The 22,207-nt window shown below is 43.7% G+C and overlaps 1 protein-coding gene and 1 non-coding gene across 12 annotated transcripts in view; one reads left to right on the plus strand and one right to left on the minus strand.

Annotated features, from left to right (window-relative positions):
* KALRN (kalirin RhoGEF kinase) overlaps nt 1–22,207 on the plus strand; it is a 701,923-nt gene that overhangs the window by 438,376 nt on the left and 241,340 nt on the right. For all 11 annotated transcript variants that reach the window (XM_036018207.1, XM_036018206.1, XM_028504792.2 and 8 more), the window contains exons 19-25: nt 823–937; nt 4,582–4,697; nt 5,128–5,250; nt 12,508–12,690; nt 13,908–14,026; nt 17,502–17,568; nt 18,120–18,229. In XM_036018207.1, coding sequence (XP_035874100.1) covers nt 823–937; nt 4,582–4,697; nt 5,128–5,250; nt 12,508–12,690; nt 13,908–14,026; nt 17,502–17,568; nt 18,120–18,229 — 833 coding nt within the window. The remainder of the gene's footprint in view (nt 1–822; nt 938–4,581; nt 4,698–5,127; nt 5,251–12,507; nt 12,691–13,907; nt 14,027–17,501; nt 17,569–18,119; nt 18,230–22,207) is intronic.
* Nucleotides 19,644–19,749, minus strand: LOC114491168. Its single transcript, XR_003683983.1, has one exon. It is a non-coding gene; the product is annotated as a U6 spliceosomal RNA (small nuclear RNA).

Genomic DNA, 22,207 nt, shown 5'->3' on the forward strand with positions numbered 1-22,207 from the left:
AACAATTTAAAATTTGACAGTTTTGTCTAGAAATAATGTAACTCTGAAAACTATGGGTTAAAAATTAGTGGGCTACTATGTATTACTTGTACAATCAGGGGGAAACTGATTTCTAAAGAAATGCACATCATCTGTGATTTTGAGAGAAACTAGACATGCTGTCACTAGACCAGGTACTAGCCCTGGCTTGATTCACGACTGCAGCCCTTTCAGGGCCTCGGTTTCCTCCATGGGTACAGCAACATGGGACAGCTGTCCTCTCTGCCACCTCCACAACTGTGAGTCTTAAAAGGGCTCCTATAAGAGCTCTTATTCCTTTAGGTGGAGTGATATTTCTCAGCAATAGGGTATTAGTGTTACCGAGGTGAGGGTTGTTTTGATGGACAAATAAAATTTTAAATGTGGATAATAGCCATTTCAATTTGGAATGCATGGTTAATAGGTTTGTTTCCCAAAGTTACCTTCTCAAGTCTAAATTAAACTAATATTAAAGTGACTTACACCAGTGGTAGTATAAGAGGCATTCTGGTGGCACAGAAAAACCAGCCTGAGAGTGAATATTAGTAATACTGACCCAGCTTATACTAGTCAAGGTATGGCTGATTTGTGATTTTTACCTGTAATGGAAAGGGAAGAGACACAGAAAGTAATTCTTTACTTAATGAAAGGGCGAGCTTCTAGCACTGAGTGTCCATGAGCCAGGGTGGCCTCCAGGGCTCTGCTCACCCAGAGCTTCAGAAGCCCCTTCTAGATGTCTTGGATCCCGTGCACCTGCTGGACCAGGACTTATGTGTGGGGGCTTCACACCTTTGTCTCCCTCAGGCCTGCACCCTGGCGCGGCGGAACGCTGAGGTATTTCTCAAGTACATCCACAGGAACAACGTCAGCATGCCGAGTGCTGCCAGCCATACTCGGGGACCTGAGCAGCAAGTGAAAGGTCAGTGTGAGACCTGCTGGCCACCAGCCACTTCAGAAGCACAGACCAGGGGCTGTGTACCTGGTCTTCATGCAGTCTCAGATTTCCTGGTTTTTCTCCTTGGATAAGAAAAAGTTAGATGTGGGATGGCATGGGCAGTGGTGATTCATGGGAGATTTTTAAAACATGCATCAAGATTTGTAATGGGAAAATGATGATGAAATTTCACCAAAGCCTTTTCATTTATATGTCTTAGAGCCTAGAGCAGTGCTGATAGGACTTTCTGAAATAGCAAAAATGGCTTGTACCCATGCCACACAGCCTTCCAGCCACTAGTCACAGATGGCTATTGAGCACTTGAAATGTGCCTTATGCCACTGAAGAACTGAAGTTTTACTTCTATTGAATATTAATCAATTTAAACGTAAACAGCCAAATGTGGGTAACAGCACAATGCTAGGGTACCTTAGAGCCTGGGAATGAGACAAGTTCTAATCCTGGCCTTATTACTTCTTGCTTAAGTTTTTAAAATTTCAGTTTCCTTATTTAAAAATAGAGAAAGAGATCTAGATTCTTGTGGCTTAAAATGTGGTCCCCAGACCAGCAGCACTGACATCACTTGGGAGCTGTGAGGAACACGGGATTTCAGGCCCCACCCACACCTACTGAGTCACCCTGAATTTTAGAAAGAGCTCCCCTGTCCTGCTCCAGCCAGGTGACTTGTGTGTTCATGAACGTTAGCTAAGTACCGGTCTAGATAATCTTTAATCTCTCTCTGAATTCTATAAAATTGGTAACTATATACAAAATCAGGAACCTTTATAAACTACTCATTAGCTGACCACATTAAGTTTAAATGATTGGAATTGCTTACTCTGGACCACGCAGAAATTCACCTTTGAGTGGATATAGAATTTAACCAATGTTGTCTCGACACACAGAGAAATAAAACTTTGGAGACCCAAGGCTGGGGAGGGAACCGGAACTGACTTGGAGTGAGGGGTGGGGGGCAGGCTTGGAGAGCTTCAGAGTGGCCCCCTGGAGGTGCTGATCTGCTTTAGGAAGAGCCTCCCTCCTGCTCAGAGAGCTCCCATGGTGAGAAGATCAGAGGCCAATGGGAAGAATTAATTTTAGGAATCCAAGTCCCCTACAGAGAAGAGGGAAGCAGAGTTCCTTTTCCAGGTGTGCTGCCCGTGTGTTCAACAACCCCGTGCATGGCTGGCTTTATGCCAGCCTCCCCTTCCTGCCCATTTCAGAGCCTATGTTCTGACTTCCAAATGCAGGTGGCTGCTGGGGTGAGACCAGCTGCCTGCTGAGAACAGACACTCCACCTACACCTTAGTGTGCTGAGAGCAACAGGCACACAGAGAGAACAGGACATGCTACAACTTTGGGGGGGTGAGGGCAGGTGGTTGTCCACAGGGAAGCTTTTTTAAAAAGAAAGTAAAATGATTGCTTCCAACACTTGGCTATTGTAAAGGGGAAGGGTTTACAGGAACAAGTATAAAGGACACATGGACAAAAACTAGGGGGTGGGGTGGAAGTGGGGGGGAGGCAGGGACCACTGAGGGGGTGGACTGGGATGGGAGTAAAAGACAGAAAACTGTACTTGAACAACAATTAAAAAAAAAAAAGAAAGTAAAATGAAACCTGAAACCCTTTAGGATTTTTACCGGATGTGGGTTGATTCTGTCAACTCCCACAGAGGGAGCTGCAAGGAGCGAAGCTCTGACTAGGAGACAGAAAGACTAAAGCAAACACAGGTTCTCACTCATCTGCCCAGTTGAAGCTGCCGCCCGAGCAGGGACCTACAGTCTTCCCTGTATCCATTTCCTTTCCACTGGCTGCCTGGACCCAACGCAGTGCTGCTTATTTTAATTTTTTATACAAGAGCAATGATTGCTGTAAAAACAACCAAAAAATTCAGTGGTATACTGTTGTAAACATTTACTGTTCAAGTGACTGTGTTAGCTGGGCATCACTGTCTTGGCTGGGCTCAGCACAGCGGTTCTGCTTCAGGCTGCAAGGCTGGCTGGCTCGGCTCCTTCGCTGCAAGTTAGGTTCCTGTCTGCTCCATGTGTATAAATTCTGGGACCTTGGTGGAGGGGACAGCAGTTATCCAGGAGAACTTCTTACAGTGCTGATGGCAGAGACAGGAGGCGAGGTCAGTGTGCAGCACACTTCAAGCCCCTCCTTCCGTGGCGTCTGCTCTTCTGTTTGCCAAAGGAAGTCACATGGCCGAGCCTGAGGTCAGGGGCGAGAAAACACACTTTGTCTCTTCAGGGAGACACTAAAAAGTTACATAGCAAAGGCATAAATGTAGGGAGAACTGAATAATTGGGGCCTAGAAAAGCTCTCAGCCTGAGAGAAGGACAGATTTCGTCCTTAGAGAACCAGACTTCCATGGAGCATTAAAAATTCACAAAATCAACCAGAAACTTCTAAGTATAAGTACAAGCACTGCGATTTGGGTTGTGTCCTTTATTGTAGAGCACAGTAACTTGTGCTTTACAGCCCTGATGAGCCTGGAGACCAAGGGGGCTAAGGACTCGGGTCTGAAGTCAAGCAGCTCTACCCCTCCCTGCCTGAATGACTGTGAGCAAGCAACCTCTGCTCTCTAAACCTCAATTTCTTCACCATAGAATGGAGACAATAATGGCGCATGCATCTTGAGGTATTGTGAAAATAAGTCTATCACATAGTGAGGGCCTAATAAATGTTAATTTTTATAGACTCCTATTGTATACTTTATTGACATCTAATATAGTTAGCAGTAAGCAGGAGGCAGACATAATACAAAATAAATTTGATTGTTTCAAGCATAAAACATTCTATTAAAACATGTAGGAAACCCATCCCTGTAGCCAGTTGCTCCTGAAACAACAAAAGAAGGGAGGGCGATGAGATGGACGAACGCCTCCCACGACCCACTGTGTGAGGAGCTGTATGTCCTGTGCGTGTCCTCACACTTAACATCATCAGAGGGAACGTGAGATCAGCTTCCAGCTTTTCTGGTGATCGTATCCCCAACAACATGGAAGTTTGGTCCTAGAGATGTGATTCTATGTGGACGTGATTCCAACACAACTTCCCACAGCCCACAATTTGGGGACTTTAAAATCGAGGCTCTACTGTTAAAGTGCTGTTTGCACAGCCTTGTGAACAGGGCAGAGTGTGGCACGTGCCTCGGGTTCCCCGTGCAGTTCCACCAGCCCTCACGTCACGGTTCCTTCTCACTCTCTCCTAGAATTCCTCAAGAACGGCTGGGGTTCCTGTCAGGTCCATTCAACTCTTACAGGCTCTAGGGGCCAGCTGAGTTGTTATTTTAGGGACTGCCACTTTGTATGACCTCTTACCCTCGAGGACAAGCTTTGGTGTGAAAAGGATCAGGGTTACTTTTAAGTCACCCTAGGGACATACTCTTCTGTCATTAATTGATGGAACCTCATCAACAGGCTCTCAGCCCAGCCTCCCCCATCCTGTTCCCCTCTGGGAAGTTCTCTCTGGAGCATTCTCTTCCTCCCTTGCCTCTGATGCCTGGGTGAGTCCTGTGGGGAGGCCTGAAAGTCCACAATTATCTGACACCCAGGACGTGGGGCCAAAGTGGCTGGTCAGATTTGTTTGGGGCCTTCCTGTGACCAGCACTCATCTCCTCTGCCCTGCAGCCATCCTGAGTGAGCTCTTACAGAGGGAGAACCGCGTCCTGCACTTCTGGACCTTGAAGAAGCGGCGGTTAGACCAGTGCCAGCAATACGTGGTGTTTGAGCGCAGTGCTAAGCAGGTATGTTCAGAGTTTTCCCTAGCTCTGTCTCAGTTCAAGGGACTGTACAGAGGCCAAGGTGACCAGCACTTGGGACATCCAGAAGAGGGTCATAGCAGCAGGCAGGGTGGAGAAGATGGGAGGTGGGGATGAAGAGAGGAAAGGGAGCAGGCTGCCACTTACCAGTCACTCAGCCTTTACCAAGCACTCTGTTTAGAGTTTGGTACCAGGAGCTGGGAAGACATTGCGGAAGAAGATTACCCCTAATTCATGGTGATATGGGGTCAGTCTAATGAACAAGACATCCTCTTTGTCCATGGGAGGTTCCAAGTCAAACAGGGGAGGGCTCATTTATAAATCAACTTCCAAGCGCAGCTTTCGTGGTAGCGTGGCATGCTTTCCTACTGACAGCTGGCTTTTGGGGGACTGGGTGAGTTGTTTGCTCCCACAGGCACTTGACTGGATCCAAGAAACAGGTGAATATTACCTCTCAACACATACCTCCACCGGAGAGACCGCAGAGGAGACTCAGGAACTACTGAAAGAATACGGGGAATTCAGGGTGCCCGCCAAGGTAGGAAGCATGCCGGGGCCTTCCTCAAACCTTCCTCAGAATTCTCCATTCTGACCAGTTTCACACTGTGGAAGATAGAACAGCCTCTTGCACAAAAATGCTTAACCACAGTGGCAAGGGTGAGGGTGAAGAACAGGTAGGATTATCTCCTTTGACACCCGAGTACCCAAAGGATTGCAGCTGCTGGGTAGAGCCTCTGTATGCAGAAAGTCAGCTCCTACACACTGCTTCCAAACACTCCTCTTCATGCTCTGGGTTCTGGAATCTGCTATATTTGGCCCCCAAATATAGCATATTTGGGGATGGCTTAGGACATTCATCCACCTTATGAGAAGGGCCGATGGCTATGGGTGGGTTCACAAAACAGGTGGGTTTATTTCCAGTTTAAATTCATGTTGTTCAAGGGTCAACTGTACTTCTTCTGGCCTCAGACCTGCAAATGAGCTGGTCTGGGGTCTCTGGGGACCAAATGTGCACTGGTGCACCCCTACCCCCGCCCCCACACCCACTCCCACTGAGGCAGAGACTGCTACGGCAGGAGGAAACCTCGTTTTCATCTGTTTCCACAGCCAGGATTTGATCTGAGGACCTTTAGGCTTGAATGGAAATCTGATCTGTGTGAGTGCCCTCTGTAGGGCCCTGGTCCCTCCCCCTGGACTCCCTGCCCTGGAGGAGCCTTTCTTGGCACCACTTGCATGCAAGGCAGATGCTCTTCCCTGGTTGAGAGCTGATTTTGTGGGAGTGAAGGGGGGCACATTAGTATCCCACCCTACCCAGAGATACCTCTGACACTATGGCAAACGTTCCCCTAGTTCGCTGTGACAAAATTAGGCCCTTAGCCTCATTCCTGACCTGGCATTTCAGAAGTGGTCACCCCTTTTATGAATCCTCCACTATGAACTCTTGATAGTGGGAGGCCTTCCCCTGCATTCTGTGAGCCTTTGGGCCTTTTTGCCTAATGTGAAAAGCTGTCAGTTCAGAGAAGAGGCTCATTTCAATACCAGCCAAAACAAACAGCACTAGGAAGGTGGCAGGTGCACAGAACCCTTTTCAAGTCCAAAGGAAAATGGTTTTTAAATTAGCCACTTTGCATCTATCTGCCTGTCTCTAAATAGTGTTGATAATGAACTGCTAACACACTGAACAGTGCCAGCTTCCCCGGTGTTCCTAGTCACATGGGGTGGGTCCCAGCAGACACCCAGGACTTCCCAGGGTCAGAACCTGTCCATAACCAGAACAGAAATGTGGAGAATCATTTAGTCAGTTTAATCCATTCTTCCTTTTCCATCATCTGCCTATCTTTCCTCTTTTTCTACTCACATTGCTACCAGCCCAGTTGGGTTTCATGCTTTTGGACTTTCCTTCCTTTCAGCCCATCCTCCTCTTCATTGTGGTTCATCTTTAAAGCACTACTGTGGTCACATTACCTCCCAGCTCAAGAACTTGAATGATTCTCCAGTACCTCAGGCTAACACTCAGCAGCTTCTACAACTGATACCTCGACACCCCTGCTTTATCTTCAATTATTCTTTTATGCACATTCTAGCCAAATAGATGTACTTTCTTAACCTTTGAGAGACACCTGATATACTTTCTTTCCTCTGTACTGTTTCTATTCTATTTTTCTGCCTAGAATATCCTTCTTTCCCTCTAGTTTGTACTTTTTAAAAGAGCCCACCTTCCTACTTCAGTGCCTTCTCCTCTGTGATCCTGCCTCCATGCCAGGACATGGTCTGGCCCAGCCCTGGTCTACATAACCTTGAGGCCCCTGGTATGGACTGTCCTGTTTTCCAGTGATCTCTGTACAATGTTATTCCCTGTATGAGCCAGCAGGATCCTGAAGGACAAGAACTACTCTTTATTCACTTACCTGACTTATCTTTTGCATTGAAGAGAGGCCACAAGTATTTGTGAATGTAAAGAAAAAAAGAAATTTGGAAAAAAGGAATCATTAAATATATCAATATCGACATATAATATGATTCCTTTACTTTGACTCTCTGAGTTGCTTCTTCTTCTTAACTTAGCTATTTCTGTTAATGGGGCTTCACTCTCTTATCTATCACGATCCAAGTCTCAGGGCTATTTGGTATTAGAATAACTACAGAATAACAAATCCAGTTGAGGAACTTATGATGAAAGGCGACAGCCTCTTGCCCACCCCAGTCCCATTTCCCCGAGGAAAGCCTCTTTTAAGCAGACAGCTTTGGTTTCAACCTTTATAACCAATGAAATACATTTGAAATGAAAACCAAACTGATGTTAAACAACAAGAGAGTAAATACAGTGGACCTCATGACTAACAGGGCAGTAGAGTGTATTGAATTATTATACTCTGCTCTAGAGAAACGCATTCAGTAAAAGCAACACTGAATATAAAAATGTACTTTCTAATAGCAGTCCACAAATATATGCCATCAACAGAAGAATATAAAATTTTTCTATGGTAGATTTTAAATTTATAAGGAGTCCAGGCACATAGTGATAAGAAAGCTTAATTGACATATGGAAGAACTCCTTTCTTCTAAAAGCAAACTTTTAAAAAAATTCTCTTGTTTTTAACTTCTTAGAATTTATTGCTTCTTAGTGTAGTCACCAGCTGTACAGTCATTGCCACTGTCTAATTCCAGAACATTTCGGTCATCCCCCAAACAAGCCCCACGCCCATTAACAGCCACTCCCCACTGCCCCTCCCCTGCAGGCCCTGGCAGCCCCTAACCTCTCTCTTTGGGTATCCCTGCTTCGGACACTGCCTAGAAATAAAATAATGGAATCATATAATATATAGTCTTTGGTGTTTGGCTTCTTTCATGTGGTGTAATGTTTTCAAAATTCATCAATGTTGTGGCACGTGTCAGCATTTCATTCCTTTTTATGACTAAATAATATTCCCTTATGTGGAAATACCACATTTTTGTTTATCCATTCTTGTGTTGATGGACATTTGGGCTGTGTCCACTGTTTGGCTACTATGAATAATGTTGCTGGGAACCTTTGTGCACAAGTTTTGATGTGGACATATGTTCTCCATTCTCTCAGGTATATACCTGGGAATGGAATGACAGGGTCACATGTTGAGCTTTTTGAGAAACTGCCAAACTGCCTTCCAAAGTGGCTACATGATTTTACACCCCCACCAGCAAAGCATCAGAGTTCAGACGTCTCTGCGTGCTCTGTAACACTTGCTGCCGTCCATCTTTTCTGTGTAGCCATCCTTTGTAAAGTATGAAGGGACACCTCACTGTGGCTTTGACGTACATTTCCCAGTGAGTAATGATATTGAGAAGATACTTTTTTAACTGGTAATTTTATCTCTGAAAGGAGCTATGAGATAAACTGGACTTAATTCTTATTAACAGAGGAGAATTAAGGGGTAATGAAAGTTCCTGGAGCCTTAGCAGAGCGGAATTATGCCTCGGAATTCAGACTGTGGGAAGAGGGAGCCGTGGGCGCTTCCGGCACTTTAGAATGAGAAGAATGGACTCAAAACAGTTCAGATGAAAAACAGGCATAATCTGTTTTTGAGACTCTTCAGAGAAATATAGCTCACGCCCGATGTGTACTGTTGAAAGGTTTGGTTGTTTGTGTGTGATGACAAACTCTCCTGTGGAATGAATGGGAAGATATGTCTCAGCGGAACTGTTTACCCACACAGGGAGCTCAGTAGGTGCGTATCTACGAAGACTGTGTCAATCAAGAAATAAAAAGAATATCAGCAATGAAAGCAAATTAGAAGTTTATACTGAAATTATAAGAATAATACCGAAAAGCTAAATCTTAAAGACTTATCTTATGTGCTGAAGACACCAAAAGGGCTTTTGAAAAACTATATTCAGTGTAAAGTTCACTGGTTAGGGGAAGATTGTATAGTATTAACTAGTCAAAGGAAGAAAGAAAAAGAAAAAAAGAAAAAGAACTACTGAACCCTTTTTTTAACGTGTTTTTCCTAGCAGATAACATAGAACTCAGAGTGGAAGTGGCAGAACATGTATTACACAGGACACATGAAGCCAAGATAAGTGAGATATCAGTTCCAAGTTTCTGGGCCCAAATGAACTATATTCCCCCAAAGTTTCCCTTTTGTCCACAAGATCATGTACATACCTCCGAAACTAATATCCAAGGATGCCTGCAACCTGCGTTTCAAACTGGCTCAGGTTATGAAGGGTGGGGGAGGTACTGTGTGGCTGCGTGTGGAAACGAAGAATATAGAAACCATGGTGCTGGACCTCCAGGAACCCAGGAAACGGTGAATGGCTCAGCCTTAAGGGAGAAACAGGAAACGTGGCAGAGTCTCACCTCTGCAGGTGTGCCAAAGACTGTGGGCCATTTCAGCAGCCACGCTTTCTGGCCACCTCATCACAGGGCATCAGGGATACATTACCACCATGCAGCTTCCTTTCACTTCTCTCTGCTCTCTCTGTTTCCACTTCTGCTCTGCAACCGACTGCCCAGTGCCCCGTCTTCGCACTTCATATTCCCAGAGAAACCACCCCAACTGACCCAGTACACTGCCACTATCCCTGTTTATTTAGACAGAGCTTTTAGGACAGGACAACTCAGAAGTGATGGGCTGCATGTTGATAGGCTATCCGTATGGGACAAGTTTTTACCTCTGACCTCATATGACCAGGCATGTGGCAGATCAAGTGGTACCACCAGAGTCACTCGTGAGTGAGAAATCACTTCAGACCCTGCTCAGCAGGGGCTGTGGGTGTGCTTGGTGTCCAGTTCACGGGCCAAATTTATCATCTGATTCTTCCAGGTATAAACCCTCCACTCTTACTGGTCTCACTTTACACACCTCTAAACACAAGATTTACTCAGTCCTTTGCTCATTCCTTTCTTCAACATTTATGGTAAGCCCACTAGTTTCTAGATATTGGAGATGAATAAATAAGATAAAACACATCTTTTAGGGGTTCATGGTCTAATGAAGGAGGCACATACATGATTCAATGTGATACATGCTGAAGTAGAGGCATGTACATGGTCCAGTGTGATACATGCTGAAGCAGAGACATATATGTGATGCTGGGGGAACACTAGGAAGGGCATCACCCACTCAAATTGACGAAATTTGAGAGGAGATGAAAAAGGGCCATTGGATTAAAAGCAGGGAGAAGCAGAAGCCACTCGCCACAGCAGGAGGGGCATGTGAGGTGCAACACGGCTGCGCGTTAGGGGCCATGGAGGGCGGAGGAGATGGCCTCAGAGGCAGGTGAGTTCTCACAGAGAAGGGCCTGTCTGTACTGCACATTTTGTTGTCTATTTGCTCTCCCATACTCCACACTTCCTTGGAACACCCTTGGACACAAGCCATTCTTTTTGTTGACTCTGAATCACAGTTTTGATGTTTCAGGATAAAATTCCCTCTGGTGGGGCTGCTGCCACCAGCTTTCCATAAAACCCCATCTCATGCTGAAGTCTCCTTACCAAGAGAAGAGAATAAACGTGTATTACCAAGAATTTACACAAAGGCAGGTTTCTTATTTATAGCTGCAAAAATTAAACTTTAAGTAAATACCAAACCTAAAAAAATTGTTTTTAGGGAGGAAAAATAACCTAAATGCAGTAAGATCGAAGTCCTTAGGATACCAGGTATCTTTTCCCAACCAATTCCAAATACCACTATTCTTAGTCTTTTCATGGCTAAGGAGGTATTTCTCCTGTCCTCATGCCCATTTTCTTTTCTTCACACCAAAGCTCTTCTGGCTCCTCGTCTCCCAGCCATGGGTGCCACCCCACTGTCCTGAGACAGGAGAGGCTCAGCTGTGTTGAGTTGCTGCAGAGCTGAAGCCTGCCTCTCCTCAGCCAGGTGGCAGGCCAAGTCCTCTCTGCTTGCGTTGCTGGCCTTTCTTGGGAGGGTCAGTGCCATGGGAGGGGTTATGATGAGTCTGGAAAGGAAAGGGAGGGCGAGAAAGGCTATTCTGTCTTTTCTCCTCTTCCTCCAGTGATTTCCTGCCCATTTTCCTCAGTTATCTAGATTGTGGAATGATCCAAACCTGGACTTACTTTCCTCCAGTCCCAAAGATAGTTTTGCCTCTCAGAGTATCATTTCAGTATTTTTTCTTAAAGCTGTTAGGCTTCCCTGATTGATTTTAGAGTTTCAAAATCCAAACTTAAGATAAAAGATGAGCAAGTGTTACTTGTTTGAACATCCCTTCCATTTCCGTATCTTAAGTCCCACCTATGAGACCGTTTCTGCCCATGCCAGCACACCTTGATTCTTTTCCTGTCCTAAAATCTCTTCAGTGTTAACTATACATACTTTTCATTTTGGCATTTGGTGACATGGCGCCCTCAGTTGTTTAACTACCCTCTGAATATCTGGTCCCCTGTAGAGATATAAAGAGGAAAATGAGTATCTTTTTTCTTCTTTTGTTTCTCCCTCTAGCTTCTCCCCACAGCCCTCTACACTCAGAGTAGGTGTCAGGCAAACTCTTGCTCAAAATGAAATTAACGCACTACATCAGAGCTCCACCTTACTTAGCTCTGTCATGGATACCAGCTTCATTAATTCTTTCCTCTCTTTCTCTGTGGAAGCTGAAGACAGATCCTGGGGGTGAAAGGGACAGGGTTTACTTTTAAATCTGCTGACTGGACTTCTTTATGTACTGGCATGTGCCACCTTACCTGATGCTTAGAAAGCCTACTTCAGGGCAGTACAGCGAAGGGAGAGAACTCACAAATATGGAACAGCGGCAGACAGGCTGCTACTTGTAGGTGGTATGAACCTGGACAAGACCTAAGTCTTTAGGCCTGGTTTTGTTTTGTTTTTTATCTCTGGTTTTAAAGAGACCCATACCCCCTTCCTCCACCACCTACCTCTTAGGGATGCTTTAAGACTCAGACGAGTCTTAGATGTGGCAGTAACAGTCTATAGCTGGTACAGTGCTGTAATGTAAGAGGTTCTTGCATTAATAATCATAGTGACTGACATGTATGGCTCACTGAGTTCTTACTGTGAGCCTGTGTTTCAGGCACCCTTCTGAGCGCTCTACACGCACTTCACGTAACGCTCACAACAACCGTACGACTGAGACACTGTTATGATCCATATTTTGCAGATGAAGGAACTGGGGCACAGAGGGCTTAAGTAACTTGCTCAGGACCCCCCAGCTAATAAGTGACAGAACTCGGATATAAACCCGGACAGTCTGTCTGTGAGCTGCTGTGAGGAGGGAAAAAGGAGATGGGGGTGAAGGCCTTGAGAGTAAATGTAACCTGATAAGTTAAAACCATCTTTTGGGGCAGCAAACAAAGGAGAAGGTGAAGCTTCTGATTCAGCTGGCTGATAGCTTTGTGGAAAAAGGCCACATTCACGCCACAGAGATCAGGAAATGGGTGACCACGGTGGACAAGCACTACAGAGACTTCTCCTTGAGGATGGGGAAGTACCAGTATTCCCTGGAGAAAGCCCTAGGAGTCAACACAGAGGTAGGTATGGCAGCTGCCCAGCTGGGACAGTCCCCTTTCTCGTCTCCCTCAGTGCTGCTGCTGTTGATGTTGCCATGGAAGGAAGCGTGGTCACCAGGCCAGTCTTTCTGAGCTCCTACCGCACTCGCCTTGTGTGGTTTTCTAGTGGAGGGGTAGATCTTCCCGAGCCATCTAGCCATTGGCCTCTAGCCTTGCATGATTAGTGATATACATTCAATATATATAGCAAAATTGGCAGGCTACAGTCAGAGCCTGTGGCTACAGAACAGAGTTTTGCTGTGTGAAGCTAACTGTGACTTTGAGGACTAAACCCTTTATCTTGGCTTCATCAGTACCATCTTCTACCCAATTACGCTAATCAGCAAATGATTAGAGTCGTCAGTGTGTATAACAGTGCTCTTTCAAGAATAAAGGATGCAATTTGTACAAAGGTTATTTGACATTTCGGCTGAAGAGAGGTGCTATTTTACCATGAAGCTGGGGAAGGCTGACTTTTAATCTCTTCTTTATAATAGGGGTCAGCGACCTATGAATTAAGAACTAAATGCAGGCTGGCAATTCAGCCCTAGGATTTCTAATTCTTAAATCTTTAAATAGGCTCATGCTCTAAAGCATGGCAGACTAGAGAGTACAGTGGTCAAGCCACTGAAATTAGGCTTTAACCTGTGAGATTTTTTCCTAGAGGTTTCCATCCTATGTAAATACCAAACAGTGTTGAAATAAGCAGGGATGGGCAATTAGAAAATTCAGTAATTGTTTTCTATTTCCAAGGAATTTGCTTGTTTAAATATTTGCTTTTATTATTTTCCCTTGACAAATGAAAGTTAATTCCTATGTCTTTGTGTGTTTCTGTTTCACATATATTTTAATGGGTAATCATCAATCTCGGACTAATGTTGTGCGTATGTGTTTAGATTTAATCAAGACAAAGTCCTTGAGGAAGTATGACACTAATTATCAAGTGTGTTCATTGTGTTTCCTTGCAATGGATGTTAGCCCTAAACATTTGACCTGAACATTTCATATCTCTCTTATTTGAGAAAAAGTCATCACGTGAAGAAGGGTGCTTGTGGGTGGCAGTCTGTGGGACTCCCCATCTTCTCATCCTTCTTCATTATATCTTTCCCTATTTTTTGCCTCTGCCCCCCTCCCCTACGCTGCTTAGTTGTTTTCCCAAAGCATCTCTGAGGTGACCTCTGTGATCTCTCTGTGTGTAGGACAACAAGGACCTGGAGCTGGACATCATCCCAGCAAGCCTTTCGGATCGTGAGGTCAAGCTGCGGGACGCCAACCACGAAGCCAATGAAGAAAAGCGGAAGTCTGCCCGGAAGAAAGAGTACGTTGGCTTCCACCCAACTAAGCAGCCTCCTCATGACTATGCTTGGTTCTCTTTGTTACTTATCACTTTACAGCGTGGTGTGTGCTCATGACTGCCTACAGAGGTTAGGATGGACATAGGCGATGCTTCCACCCGCATGTCACACTAGCCAAGAATGAGAGGGCATTGGGTAGTGGAAACGGTGAATGACTTCCACCTCACAAAGCATTGCCTGGTTACTCCACTTTATGTTGGTTTTATCGCACAGTTACATATGTATCCGAAGATCTTCAAAGGGACTTGTAAGACTATTGTGACAGAGTCCTTTTGGGTAATACTGGGGAAAAGCAGTGTTTCCTAAGATTAAGAATCCCTAGGTACCTGATTTTATAAAAATGAAGTAGGACACAGGTCCCTTGAAGCTGGCCTGCTAAGTCAGAGTTTGTTTCACCTGGGGACTAAATTAGTTTGTCTGGGCTACTGTAAGGAAGTATGATAAACTGGGTGATTTAAACAACATAAATGCATTGTCTCACCATTCTGGAAGCTGGAAGTCTGAAATCAAGGTGTTGACAGGGTTGGTTGCTGCTAAGGCCTAAGAGGGAAGAATCTGTTCCAGGCACTTCTCCTTGCCTTAGAAATGGCTGTCTTCGTGTTTGTATGGCATCTTTCCTGAATATATGCATTCATCCAGATTTCCCCCTTTTTTAAAGACTCTAGTCATTTTGGAATAGGTGCCCCCCCACTCCAATATAACCTCATCTTAACTAATTACATCTGCAGTGGCTATTTCTAAACAAGATCCCATTCTGAGGCTCTGAGAGTTGGGACTTCAACATATGAAATTTGGGGGAGGGGACACAATTCAACCCATAAAAGAGAGGAGAATAGCCCACACCTGGCCAAATCTTGCTGCCAGGCTCTCTCTGGGGCACAGAATAGCCAGAGGATGGCAAAGGCAATGGAGCCAAATTATGAAGAAAGACACAAAACTGCAGGAAGCAGATGGAGAAAAAGGAGGAAGAAGGTGGAATTGCAGAAACCCAATACAGTAAAATCAAAGACAACTTTCCCAAATATGTCAGATTCTAGTCCTTCTGACCTTCTTTCCCTCCTTGTTTACTAAGCACCTACAACGTACTAGAAATTTTGCTTACATAATCTTGTTTAATTAATACTCGCAGCAGTCCTGTGTGATCAGCTGTTTTATAAGTAAGAAGTCTGAGGCTGGGAGAAGCAAGTGCTCCCTCTGGTAAATAACAGAGTCATAATTCAATTCCTGTTTGTCTGACTTCAAAGCTTATGCACTTTCCCGTTTACCGATTGAGTAAGAACAGTAACAGAGTGGCCAATTAACTCCTGCAAAAGGGAATTTTTTAAATCAGTACTTTAATTTTAATAGGAAGGCCACTGCTAGTAAAATTTATTGCTTTAAGCAAAATCCCACCACAATAAAGGCCCAGGAAAACATCCTGCTTGTTTTAATGTTTCCTGTAATTTCCAACAGGTCACACATTAGGGGCAATATTTCTCACAATTTTCATGTGATGGAACACCTGGAAATACTACTATGAAAAACTAACATGGAAAATCTAAAATAAATGTAAATACATTGTGTTGCAGCCTGTTAAGGCCTGGCAGGTCCACCCTAGATTCAGGCAGATGGGAGAAAATGCACAGAGCCCTGGGGGTGCTCAACATGCCTTTATTCACGGCTGGACGAGCCACGCATGCCACAAGCTATGCACCCCTGCATATCTCAGTGTGGCACACTGCATGTCACCTGTCTTCTTGCATGGCACATGTCATGGCTCTCAGCAGGGAGTCCCTTACTTGCTTAAGTACTAGAACACAGACAAAGCCGGAAGGGTGCCAACAGATCTTATGCAACAGAGCTTCATACTACACATACGAGCCCACTCAAGGTTATGGGAACAGTTTTTCAGACCCAGTCTCAAGGCTATGAGAACACTACTTATCAGGCCATTCTCAAGGCTATGGGAAACTGCTTCCCTTAGTAACCCAGACACCTGGGTGAGGAAGCCAGACTGCCTCCACTTATGCTACATACATACTTTGTGCTAAATTACATATTATTATATATCACATGACTGCTGGGAAGCACCATTTGTTTCGATATTTTATTTATTTATTCATTTTTAGAGAGAGGAGAAGAGAGAAAGAGAGGGAGAGAAACATCGATGTGTGGTTGCCTCTCATGCGCCCCCAACTGGGGACCTGGCCCGCAACCCAGTCATGTGCCCTGACTGGGAATCAAACCATCAGCCCTTTGATTCACAGACCAGCACTCCATCCATTGAGCCACACCAGCCAGGGCCATTTCTAATAAAAATTTGCAAAAGGAGAAACTTAAGTTGGCACACTAGAGTGAAGCCATGTACCCGTCAGAAGCTCACCAGCTGCCCAAGCACATGGTGTTGTTAGGGAGCCGCCCCCTGCAGATGTGCTACACAAGATTCTATTTATGTGAGACAGAGGAGCAGTCACTTAATTCGCCCACTTGTGCTGGGCTTGCCATCACACACTCAGTTTCATGCACTTCAGTCTAGGATGTAAATGAGCCCCATTACAAATAGTATTTAAGTACACAGGGCAAATGTCAGCAAACTGCGGCCCACAGGCCAAATTTGTCCCACCATCTGTTTTCTTTTTAAAACTAAACTTATTGGGATGACATTGGTTAATAACCACCTGTTTTACATTGTCTGTAAGCTAAAGATTCTTTTTTACATTTTTAAATGAATGAAAAATATGAAAAGAAGAATAGTAGCGATATGAAAATTAAATGAAATTCTTTTGTGTCCACAAAGTTTTATTGGGACACAGCCACACTTTTTATTTTTGACATATTGTCTCTGGCTCCTTTCACACTACAGCAGCAAAGTTGAGTGGTTATAACAGAGACTGAATGGCTCTTTACTGATAAAAGTTGCTAACCCCCCAGTCTCAGTGGTAGCATCTTAGCATTTGTTATTTTTAGCTCTGAAACGTGGTTTAACTTAAGGCACTGTGAATTGTTTTGGTATAAGTCAACAACTCTACAAAACAGAAACCATCACTCTGGGAGCTGTAAGAGAGATGTAGAAAGCTGAGACTGAAGCTACGTGGTTGGTAAGAATGAATGTGAACGGTGCTGCATGCTTGTGCACACATGCAGGCACATGTGCTGTTGAGAACACATACATGTCTGCACAGAATCACAACACAGAGGAACTGGAAGGGAAAAGGGAGAGAGGATGGGGAAGCAGCCGAGCTTGAACATGCCAAAAGAAGACAGAGCAAATGATCAAAATGAGAGGGACTCAGACCTAATACTCAGAGGCAAGGAGTTTTGAAGGAAGGAAGAGACGTATTTTGGTAAAGTAGAAAAATAGGACATTTAATAATGTCATACATGCCAGGGCGGGGAAGTGAAGTTTGAAGGAGGGAGGTGTATCTCTAACCAACTAAATGCCACTGTGTTTCCTTCCAGATTCATTATGGCTGAACTGCTCCAGACAGAGAAGGCTTATGTAAGGGACTTACATGAGTGCTTAGAGGTAAGTCTTGCAGCAATCAGTTAACAGCTGTATTAGAAAGATGGTTCTTGAGAAGGAGCTCAGGTTCTCAAGAGGAGCTCAGTGCTCTTTGTCTTCTCCCAGAGCTTAACAACTATCAGAATCAATAGTAATTGCATGGGAGTTTAAGGCACTTTTGAAAAGAAACTTTTCTCAGACTCAGGCTAGACCCAGTAAAAAAGTATGTAAGACCCTTGAGTTCAAAATAAAAACCATGACACAGTTGGTGAACTTGAGTCTGAAAGCCTACACCCTCCACTCGACACATACTTGAACATGCACACATTTAATAACTAAGAACAGTGTGGGTTTTGTGCACTGACCAAAGGTCAGGATGTGTTTCCCTAGCAACAGTTCAAGATAATGGAACTTGGATTTTCTTTCCTTCCTTCCTGCTTATGTACTGTCTCACTTTTTACACTCTGCTCTCATTGCCAGCCCAAGTCTTACGCCGCACGTTTGGAGGCCTGTTCATTTCATCTGTATTTCATGTGGCAGTTCTTGCCACTGATGAAACTGTTGCTGTCTTTCAGACCTACCTGTGGGAAATGACCAGTGGTGTGGAGGAGATCCCCCCTGGGATCCTTAATAAAGAACATATCATCTTTGGCAACATCCAGGAGATCTACGATTTTCATAACAAGTAGGTCGGTGGAAGGTTTCAGTGGAGCACACTTAGGGCCATACATACCAAACCATAGGGCTTACCAATAAGTGGGTCGAAACAGCTTGCAAAATCTCACCTACTAAATTGTTACCTGTTAAATTTTGTAAGTCAGTTGCTGTCAGACTTCTTTCTCATTCATCCGTATTTCTCCACAATTGTCCAAAGTTCCCAGTGGAAAGTGAAGTATTTGGCAGTGTTCTCCTTCGGGACCTACTGGCAACACCTTCATCCCCAGTCAGAACAATAACCAGGCTTTGAGGAACAAAAGTAGCTTTTCCCCATTAAAACAGTGGAGAATCCTGGCATCAGAATTCATCTAAGGCTAACCATTCTACCTTGTGGGTCTTAGGTTTCAAAGTCCATTGAAGTTTCCATTCAACCTAAATATTTCCTCTCAACTCCCAGGTCATCTCAACCAAAACAACAACGTAGAAAAGATAGATGATAGATAGACAGGTAGACAGACAGACAGGCAGACAGGCAAACTACCTAATGGAACACATTTCTTGACAGCCTACAGGAGAGGACATCAATTGACCCTCTCTGTCGGGCTGAAATTAGTAGAATCATAAAGCCTTTAAACCTCACAGCTCATTTTGTCAAATGCCAACTTGACTTAAGAACCTTTTCTACAACATGTTCTATTTTTAACAGAGGGTCAGCAAGAACATTGGTTAATGAGCTATGTAACCAACTAATGGAAATAGCTCAGTTCACAAAATACAAATAGAGAATCTCAAAACACAAGGATGGCGGTGGTATGAAGTCCTAGAGCTCGCTCAGGACCCTGTTCCAGTAAGACACAATTCAGAGAAGTCCTAAGGTCAGGCTAGTCAAGGCTTTTACTGAGTTAACTAGTCACGCTGGAGCTAAAACCACCAGCTCCACGAGTTCCTAGGAGCACGTGTACAGTGGTAGCAGCCACGCTGAGGCGGGGCTCTGGAACAGCACTGCCTGGTAGAGCCTTCTGCAGTGATGGAAATGTTCCGTGTCTGTGCTGCTCGTTACGGTAGCCACCAGGCATGTGTAGATATTGAACACTTGCAATATGGCTAATACTGCTGAGAAATGAATTTTTAACTTTATTTAATTAGACAAATTTAAATGGCAGGTGGCTACCATATTGAGCAGCTCAGCTCTAGAAAATGAGGCTTCACTATGGCCCTTTGCTAAGAATGACTAGGAGGCAAGACTTGGCTCTAAAAGGACCACCCTGAGTTCTTAGAGTTCTGGATAAGGGTTGGAAAGTCACTCCTTTCTTGTCAACTCCTGATGATTAATCCCCTGTAATGTTATCAAATGGCATCATTTAAAAAGGAACATAAAATATGTAGCTCCCAAGACATGTTAACCTTGTCAGATTATATAAACAGTAAGCTCTAGACCCTAACCCTAACCCTAACGCTTCACGAATTTGCGTGTCATCCTTGCTCAGGGGCCATGCTAATCTTCTCTGTATCGTTCCAATTTTAGTATATGTAATTTTAGTAGTTTAGTAATCTGACTTCCTGGAGAACTTATTAAGTTCCCAGTCTTTTTTTTAAAAAAAATCACAAATTTTAACACTCTCCATGTAGTTTGTTTGGAAATCTTCAGACATAGAAATAATCTCTCCTCATGCCTAGTTAAGAAGACCCCTGTAAAGCCATTTTTGACTTTGATTCCAAAGCCACTGATTCCAAATTCTGTCATCTGAGCCCAGCTCAGCATTACCCCATCTTCCCTGGGATGTCTGAGAAGACATGGGACCAGTAAGCAGTAAGTCATGTTCCTTTACTTTTCTGATTTATGGTCTCTGGGATTTAGTTAACAAGTCTCACTTTTCTCATATCCTTACCAAACGGACTAAGCATCAAAGTGTAGAAATCTAGATATCACAAAGCATACTTCCTGTGAACTCTGCTTTTGCCAAATCAATATATAAAGGGAAGGGATATCTATTTCAAAATCAGTTAATCATAACAAAATATCTAACACAACTGCGTCTCTTACCAGTTCCGCAACACTGCTCCACCAAGCCATGGCAGCAGTCTGGTGCTTTTCAAATAGCTGAGTCTGCCCACCAGCTACAGAGCATGGTTTCGTCTAAGAAATCCTTTTTAGAAGTCCATTTAAACTATATAGAATGCTGCAGACTGCAGAGGAATAAATTCAATGATTAAGCTGCCAAGCAAATGTTACCTATTTATAACATTACAACGAAATAAAAACCAGCCTCTGAGCAACCAAAAGAGCTATCACAAAGATAAAGTTCTTACCTTTTCATAGAATCTCCTTTCTATCCTCTCTAAAAGCCACTTTACATGTTGGTTAGATTGTTTTGAGGCTCAAGCAATTTAGAAGCAGCCAATAAGAAGCAAGAAGTTGAGCAAGTAGTTTGATACCAGCAGTAAAACCTGACAGGAAAGAAGACAAACTGCAGTAAAAATAGACAAAAGAACCCCAAAAATCAGAGTGGCCAAAGGCTATTTAGTATTGGTGCAAACGATTCTGTATCCATTACAGGGCCTAGCAGAGCCACGTTCTGACAGGATAGCGTAATAATTGATACTAGTAATAACTTTGAATCATTACTATATTCTACATTTAAAAGCAAGGAACTCAGTAATGCTTTTGAAAAGCTATTCCCCAAAGACAAAAAATGTTTGAAATTATCCACAATTTAAAGGAGCATTCAAGAAAATCAAGCTGTGTATTAATTCTCTACGGGATCTGGAAGGCTAAGACTTTACTCATAATGTATGCTTTCTACTTATGCCACACAAATTCTGATTAATGGAGAAAGCGTAACACTTCCATAATCTCTAATAAATAAGAGATACGGCAATTAAGCCAAATTTGAATACGCAGGAACTGCGAACTCCATAGGAGACCACGTCTTTCTCCACATCTCTGCATAACCCCAATACCTAGCACACAGAAAACTAAGTAAATATTTGTTGGATGGATGGGCAGATGGACTAAAAATAGAATTACAATTTGCAGGCTTATGGCTAATGCCATTCAGGTCATACTTCAGTCTTTTGTTTGTGAAAGTCTCAAGATAGGGAAAACCATTCAGTATGATTGCTCTCCATCACTACCAGAACCTTACAGACCAGCAAAGTAAGTCAATATCTGAATGAAAGAGGTTCTTGGGAGCTTCTTAGTGAGAGGACTCTTTCAGGAACCATTGTCTGAAATGGTCACTTTTTAACCTGAAAATTTCCAAGGGTTTTTTTTAACTCTAATTGTTCGCATCCTTGCAAAATTGCAATTAAGTGCTGTCTAACAGAGAAACATGCTCCTCACACTTCTAGTGTGCAGCGCAGGTTATCTGGCTGTCCTCCAGGGAGGGAGGGAAAGAAGGAGGGAGGTGGAGAGGTGGTGAGGTGGGGAGGCAGAGGGGCTGAGGTCGACACGGCCCCGATAACCCAATTAGCTGAGTCACTAGAAAATTAATACTTAGACAAAGAGTGATATGGTATTGATTCTTTTAAACGGCGTCACTTTGAAAAATAACAACCAAGATTAGTTGTGTGCATGTGTGTCTTTCTCAAGGACCTTTGTCTATACAGATACTTAAGGGAGAAATTCCCAAGCACCAAAATTTCTATAAAGAACAATTCAATATATTTAACACAAATTGCAGGTTCAAATGGAATGATACCTCATTTTTACCCTACATCTCTTTTCTATAGAACTAAATATAAAGATCATGAAACTTCCTACACAAGAATGAAATCGAGTTTTATTGTGTATTGCTAAGCATTCCTGGAGCACTCAGATATGATAGGACGATGGATCCCACAAACAGGTCCCCAAACAGTTAGCTGTGTTAGTGCAGTCTCCCCACTTTGACTAGCCTACAGCTTGTAATCAGCAGAATCATTTATTTTGTTTGCCTTGATTATTGGATTTTCAGCTTTGGTAAGGACAGCTGTTTGTTCAAAATATTCATCACTTTCAGTTTAA

Source organism: Phyllostomus discolor, chromosome 2, assembly GCF_004126475.2.
Source record: "Phyllostomus discolor isolate MPI-MPIP mPhyDis1 chromosome 2, mPhyDis1.pri.v3, whole genome shotgun sequence".
In the NCBI taxonomy this organism is placed as follows: Eukaryota; Metazoa; Chordata; class Mammalia; order Chiroptera; family Phyllostomidae; genus Phyllostomus; species Phyllostomus discolor.